At 39.2% G+C, this 7,762-nt stretch overlaps 1 protein-coding gene across 1 annotated transcript in view; it reads right to left on the bottom strand.

Moving 5' to 3' along the window:
• Nucleotides 1–996: 996 nt before the first annotated feature.
• insyn1 (inhibitory synaptic factor 1) overlaps nt 997–7,762 on the bottom strand; it is a 115,153-nt gene continuing 108,387 nt past the window's right edge. Inside the window, exon 2 of the mRNA XM_037690836.1 lies at nt 997–2,246. Within this exon, the coding sequence (XP_037546764.1) occupies nt 1,425–2,246 (822 nt within the window). The 3' untranslated portion in view covers nt 997–1,424. The remainder of the gene's footprint in view (nt 2,247–7,762) is intronic.

Below are 7,762 nucleotides of genomic sequence, written 5' to 3'. Positions count from 1 at the left end.
ATATATATATAAAAGAAAGGGAAAGAGAGACATCACAAGCACTGCCTTTTTGGGAAGGTCTTGTCTCCATTTGGTGATCCAAGACAGAAAGGTTGGCATCAATGAAGTCAGCAAGGATTTTCCACTTAAAGATTTCAACATTTAACTTTTCTTTTTAAAATGAAAACACTCACAAAGCTTTTCCCTAGGGTCGATTATCGGTCTGTGGAAAATGAATAAATGAAATAAATATATACGAATAAAGAGAAATCGTTGAACAGCAACACTCTCTTTACACCACCAGCTTTCACACTTTGTCCCACTTTTGTTTTTTTTTTTTCTTTTTGAAATGTCAGTTCTTTAGGGCAACAGTTCTAATTTTTGTTCTGCTCAGTGTAAGTAAATAGTTCTGACTGTGAGTTTTTGTTCACCGATCCCAGGAGAGTGGCTTGCATGCTCAGCAAAGAGACCTCTCACTGCAACCTCCCTCTAACATATTGATTAGGAATGGCTATTGGCGCTAGCCCTGTGAATAAAATGCTGCTCCACTGAATTCAATCCCCCACTGGGCAACTGAATGAAGAGACAAAACCTTTTAGACTTTTTTTTTTTCTTTTTCCCAAAATGCTATTTAGCTGCTAAGTTGAATGAAGCCTGTAGCAGGCACAGAGGAGGACAAAAATTGAAATGTCACTGGTGGGGTTCACAACTTCTGAAATGTCTATGTATCTGTTTGTCTCCCTGTCACTCACATGTTTCAGCATCCGCAACAGACCATGGAGCTATCACAATGAGATGCTTTATAAAACCAAAGGTAAATCATGTTGTTTTCAGACTCTACGCTCAGAGTCATTTGTTGACATCAAGGAGAGGAGGAAGCAGCTTGACATGTGCATCTGGAGACATTTCCCTGCTGGAAGCAATAATCCCCCTGACATTTGAAATTACTGGAACATGAAAAAAAGACAATGTTTATACAGATTTAGGGTACAGAGTAAGCAACGTTTTGTACCAGCATGATAGAAACAAGCATTTCCTTTTTTGTCTTTATGACTTCTACTATTGTGTGATGAGGGAAAAAGACGTCTGCATAATTTCATACTTCCAATTGTTTTCATTTAAAAATATTTTGTTAAAAATGATTGCTTTTGTAATCACCAACATCAATTCACATAATTATACTTACTATGTCCATTCATCTCCTTACATGAGAACAGGCACTAACATTTTGGTCCACCATAACCTTTCATCTTAATGTTGTGCTGTACTTCATTTCTTTTTTTTTCCCTGAGCCTCAGAATGACTTTAGGTAGGCAAGTGGTTTCCCATATATCATTTGTTTATTTAGTAATTTATTTATTTGTGTATTAATCTATGAGCTATGTATTTAATATTAAATAATGCACAGTTCTCTTCATGAGATTTATGAGAAACTTCAGGCTTTCTCAGTAGTCCTTTGTTTTCTGTTTGGTTGGAATATAGGGCAGTACAGTTTGAGTGCTCTTGTCTGAGACAGTTTGTGTGCTGCTATTTCGTAACAGTTTTTTGCGGCAGCTGGGATTTAGGAGACCTTTCCTGGGTAATGTGTGAGCTCCTGTCATCCCCTTCAATGGTGAGGAGACATAGGAAGAGTCAAGACAGTTATGGAGAAGTGAATGCTCAGAGGAAGAATGTTTGGGGGAAACCGAGCTGCCCAGGAAGCTGGGCTCAGTATCACTCTCTGGAGTAGCACAGCCACTCTTGTCCTCTTGTAACTCATCTTGCTCCTCCTCATCATCATCATCATCACAGCACAATGCATGGTACAGAATTTTATCACTAAAGCGAACTCTCTCTCTTGTGCCAGAAGTACGGGAGGTCTTTTGGCTGTGTGTGGAGCTGCTGGCCTCCTCACTCGATGAATCTGGCGTAATAATGCGTGGCCCATTAGGGATGGGAAGCCCGCCGTTCATCTGGGAGTACACCGAGGCAGTGCTGGGAGGTGGTGTTGGAGTCTGGGTTTGAGTGGGGATGGTCTCATGGCCCAGCTCTTGTCGTAGATCCCCTGGTTGTTCGCTAAATCTGCGGGCAGCTGCACCCGCAGCCTCAAGGTAACTGCAAAACTCCCAGCTGTCTGAAAGCACATCTGTGTTGAGGAAGTCCAATCTGAAGGCTTCTCCCAGACCCCGTTCGCTGCTGGATGTGCTGCTAGCTGTGGCCACTGTCCAGTCATCTGGCTCCAGGTCGAAGTCAAAGTCAGACGTTAGTTTATCGATTTGACCCACCACCTGAAAAGGAGGAAAAACACACATGGGAATACATAAAAAAACTGAGACATTTCAGAGAAGCAAACTTTTTTTTTTTTTCGGCTACTCCCTTCTTCAGGGGTTGCAACAGCGAACTACGTCGCACAAAGACGTGGCAATTATTTTTACGCCGGATGCTCTTCCTGACACAACCACAGACCACCGAGCTACCACATCCCTCTGTGTGGAGCAGAGAGCTGCTATTTAGGGTGCCCGGGGAAGCAGATGGTGGGGGTTAAGGGCCTTGCTCAAGGGTTCAGAGTAAGGCAAATGAGAGTGGAGGCAGGTGTGAGAGAAGCAAACATAAAACAAAATATTTAAAAAAATATGACTTTTACTTTTAACCATGTTTAAAACACATCTAGGTAATGTCTACGGATAAATATTGTCTGCCCTCTTTCAATTCTGAAGGTTTATGTTTCAGTACATAATAAATATGATCTGGTATCTATCTACCAGTTTCTTAAACAATTTAAATTCAAACCTATTTGTAGAATAATACGACATACTTTGCTGTGTCATTATTTATTAAACAATGAAAAAGACAAAATGAAAAAGCTGTGCGTGAAAATTTAAGTCCAGCCCTAGTAGCCAGTTGCTTGTAGATCCACACTGAGAAGCAATGACTTGCATTTTCTGTATTCTGGGTGACTAAGTTTTGAGGAAGTGTGTGGAGAAATGTAGCCCACTCCTCTTTAGAGCATTAGTTCATTAATGTGTGTAGGCATTTGTTTATGCACATCTCTCTTAAGGTTCCACCACAGCAAACTGAGGTTTGGACTTGAATTAGAGGTGTCCAACACATTCACTATTATTTTGTTAGTGAGAATTTTTTTCTTTCTAGATTTGCTGTTGGTTTTAGAATAATCATTTTTACATCACCTTGTATTAACCAGATTGTCTGACATAGCTGACCTCACATTTGATTCCAGAAAGCATTAGGCTATGTGGTGGTGTACATTATTGTATCTAAGGTATCTAGTCTTTGTTTTCATGTGTCTAAAAGACTGCTCTAGAAGTCTTGAGAGTCATTCCAATTGCAACTTTGCAGACCGAAGTCATGCAGCTGTATTATTTTTAGAGATAAAAGGCTTTCTCCTGCAACCTTTCCAAACAAGTCATGCATGTTCAGTCTTTTTCTATTTGTACTAGTAGCATTTTTAGCGTCAACATGCTAAGTGAAGCCTGCAGAGTATTACGTCTAATACACGACACCTCATTCTGGGACTTGAATACCTTCTGGCCACCTTGTTGGGATTTCTGAGCAGACTGAGGCAATAAGGGGGACAAAGTCAAGGGAGGGTCATAGCCGATCCACCCCTCAAGCACTTTTGTGCCATGACGTGAAATTGTAACAGAGTTGAACTGTTAGCATGTGAAAAGGTTAGCTGCCTTTGGGGCTCAGTATTATGATTAAGTGATAACATACATTGCACCCTGTATTCACTGGTTAACTGGTCATCATTAACTTCACACAGACTGTCTCACTGGTACATTTTCATTTTAAAATCACTTATTAGTTTGTTGCCTTCATACATCTCCTCCTACATGTCACTGCGTGAGTGCAGTTACAGCGTACGCTCTCAGGACATTATTACCTGCAGTGTTCCCTCAGTGCGGACTGAACTAGGCAAAAGGGCCTTTTCCTACTTTGCTTCTGTAACCTGGGATATATTGCAAAAAGATCTGAAGCTCTTGACCTTGACCTCTCTAAGTGGCTTCAAACAAATAAGTTCCTGGCAAAAACCAACACAGGGATGTTCCTGTTTTTAGTTTTCTACATCACTTTACAATCTAGCTGTTTTTGTTTCATTTTTTAATTCATTAATTATCATTTTCTTCCATTTATTTTTTTAAATTTATATGCTTTCTTTTATGATTGTCTACTGTTGTCTTTGTTGTCATCATTGTTTGTTAAAAACAGGTCTCTTTTGTAAATGAGTCCTCGAGACTCAGTGAGACTCAGTGTAAATACAAGTCCAATGAATGAATACATTCTGTGTCACACACCGGTTGAGTGATTGATAAACAGCAAAGAGATTTATTACAGATAGAAGATGACAACGACGCACAGGGGATGGGGGAGTGGTGGCGCAGAGGCTAGAGAAGTTAGGCCTGTGATCGGAAGATCGCGGGTTCACGTCCCGGTACCGACAACATCAAAAATGTGGGTGGGGTAGGGGAAACACCCACACCTGCCCCCATCCTCATTCACCCCACTCTGGGCCCATGAGCAAGGCCCTTAACCTCCACCATCTGCTCCCTAAACAGGTCTCTCTTGAAAATGAGTTCTCGTGGCTCAATGAGACTACCTGGATAAATAAAGGGTAAATGAAAAAAAAAAAAAAACATGCACATCAACTTCATATTTATTAAGAAAAATAAAGTTAACTATGAAGAAGACTTGCATGTTCTCTCCGTGCATGCGTGGGTTTTCTCCGGGTACTCCGGTTTCCTCCCACAAACCAAAAACATGCATGTTAGGCTGATTGGTAACTCTAAATTGTCCCTAGGTGTGAGTGAGAGAGTGAATGGTCGTTTGTCTCGTTTGTCTCTATGTGGCCCTGTGATGGACTTACGACCCGTCCAGGGTGTACTCTGCCCCTCGCACAGTGATTGCTGGACATGGGCACCGGTGACCCCCGTGACCCAAAATGGAAGAGGCGGGTAAAAGATAATGGATGGATGGATGAAGAAGACTGCTAAAAAGAGTAAAATAATTTTATCTAAAAAAACACACACAAAGAAGATTTCCATCACACATTTAACGCTCTACATCAGTGGTTCCTAACCTATTTTCCTCAAAGACCCCCCCCCCCCCCCCCCACTTACTTCCTAGCCAATCTGAGACCCCCAATCCCTCGTTACTCCCCTCTCCCAAAAGACTCAGTCAGATTAATCTCTTTATCAAAGTGATAAATGAATAAAGTAAATAAAAAGATATTATAATTTATATCATAAGCAATATTATTAGTAATAGTAGTTAAATATAGAATAAAGTAAATAATAAAATAATAAAGTAAATAGTTACAAACTTTTACTTGTAAAATGTATAAACTGGCAGTTGTACAACAGAAATTACTATAAGAACACTGTTTTGAGAATTACTCCCAATAACTTTTCTTTAAAAAACTAACAACAGAGTAATCTTAAAAACAGTCTTAAAAAAATTGTAGTTTTGTCAAGATAACTTCCTAATCCTATCATGCAGCTGATTTTTGCAATTTTCAGCTATTTTATCTATGATGTCCTTGAAAATATGACAATAAAGAAATGGCAATAAATAAAGAAATGACAATAAATAATAAAAAATGACAGTAAAGAAACTCTGACTGACTGACACTGAAAGTGTTAGAGCGGGACAGTTTTCACTTGATCCACTGCATGAGCTCTACACATCAACTCTGCAATTTTCAGGCAGGCGGGTTTCAGAAGGTTTCTCCAACACTGTGCAGATTTTTAGCCTTAGCGATTATAAAGGAACACTCAAAAGATCTTCTGTAGCTCTGTGCAAATCACTACCTGCTCTTTCAAAGGCTTTTCCGTGGACCTTTTTGCCAACTGCTTGTTCCTGAAAGTATTCCCGACTTTCACCATCACCAACGCCTGTTCTAAACTAGGGGAAAATGTACTTGTGTTGTCAGAAAAATGACACATCTGAGTGTTTTTACACATTTAAACAATCACAACTGCATGTGCTTATGTTTATGTTATATATTTAATAAATGTGAGCTTAACCAAGAGCAACAATAACTTCCTGCCTCTTCTCAGGCAGCGGTGCCAACTGAGAGGCGGACGCACAGTGTTGCCAGGTGAGAAATGTAGGATTATCGTACTAGAGACATAAAATTATCGTATTTTGAAGGAAATTATCATACACCTGTCATAACCAAAATAATACATCTATTGATGCACTATAGTAGTGATGGGTCCGCTTCCAGACCAGCTCTTCTTCTTTTCTTTTTTTACTTGTCCTCACTCATGGGGCGGGCGCAGCGGACTATTCAGCCAATCATGGCTGTTGTTCTGAGGCAAACGCAAACACCTCACTCGTAGGTAGTAACATTTAGAAAAGCACGATTGGTGGACACAGATGCCTTCAGGGTTCACAAAAAAAAACTCAGACAAACAGTAGCGAGAGGCTGATGACAACCGATTACAACGACACATTCAAGGAATGGTCAAATTATCGTATATTTGGCCTTTTTGGGGATTATTGATCATACAGAGGGCAAACTTGTCGTACAAATACGATAATTATCATACACCTGGCAACACTGTGGATGCACAGTACTGAAGTCATAAAAAAAGCGCTCTTAAAGTGATAGTACAGATTTTAGTTTTTAACACAATACGTTATAGAAAACTCTTAAAACATAACCGAAATGAGGGTTCTTCAGTGTTAATCAAGATTTGGTGAAATTTCAAACATTATACTTAAAAATAAAAGCATATTTTCTAAAGTTGTTACACAGACAATAAATTGATATTTTTACAACCTCTAAGCAGACATATTATGCGAGCCTCCCACCCCGCGCGCGCTCAACATCAACACAGCAGAGTTTTGCTTCACTCCTCTTTTGGTTCCACAGTACTTTCATCGTCTCTGAAAGTTCTCATTTTTGCAGGATGTAGCCATCTACATCGATGATTTTTAGAATGGCCAGAGGCTGCATGAAGACAGCATGGTCTTTGGCCACAGGCCATTCAGCTTAAGTATTTTATGAAAGAGCCTTTAGATGGAGTATTTTGTCTTCAAATTTCTCTGAGCATTGCAATGTCTGACCTTTGGGTGAATTTGCTTTGCTGTCCACTTCTGGAAAAATTGGCAACTGCCTTAAAGGTTTTCTACTTGTGAATAATCTTTTCTGCATGTTGCTTAGAAATATCTTTGCAAACTTCCCCAGAAAAAAAAAAAAAGGACAGCAACAGTTGCTTTAATGCCATTAAGGAGGTCTTCCTCATTTGGCATTTTGCCAACACACACCTGCAGCAGCAAACAGACATCCTGCTTTTAAAGAGGTGGTAACAGTTGCTTATGATGTCAGTCAAGTGCATCTGATCAGCAGCACTTTTCTGCTGCCTCCCCTCTGAAATACTGTAGAAACAAGACTGCACTTAGTTTTCTTAAAAAAAAAATCAATTTGGCTTTATTTTTGATTAAACAAAAATGACAAGGATGGATCTAAAGCTTAGAACGTTGTGTCCTATAATGTAAAAACCCTAGAACTGAAAAAAGAGTGGACTTTATTTTACTCACGACTGTAAGACAGAGTTTGGAACATAATTATAAACCAGATCTAAATGTCTGAATGACAATTAATAATAATAAGAATTACCCGGGATCCCAGAAACTGAACCATGAACCATAAACAATCTAATAACTATTACTTACTGGGTTTAGAATCTACATTTGTGAATTAAACATAATTTTAAATGGTTTAAAATGACTATATATATATATATATATATATATATATATATATATATATATATAT

The sequence above is a fragment of the Nematolebias whitei genome, chromosome 2 (genome assembly GCF_014905685.2).
Source record: "Nematolebias whitei isolate Nwh7 chromosome 2, NemWhi1, whole genome shotgun sequence".
In the NCBI taxonomy this organism is placed as follows: domain Eukaryota; kingdom Metazoa; phylum Chordata; class Actinopteri; order Cyprinodontiformes; family Rivulidae; genus Nematolebias; species Nematolebias whitei.
Note: the sequence above shows the minus strand (reverse complement) of the source record. Positions and strands in the feature narration are given on the sequence as shown.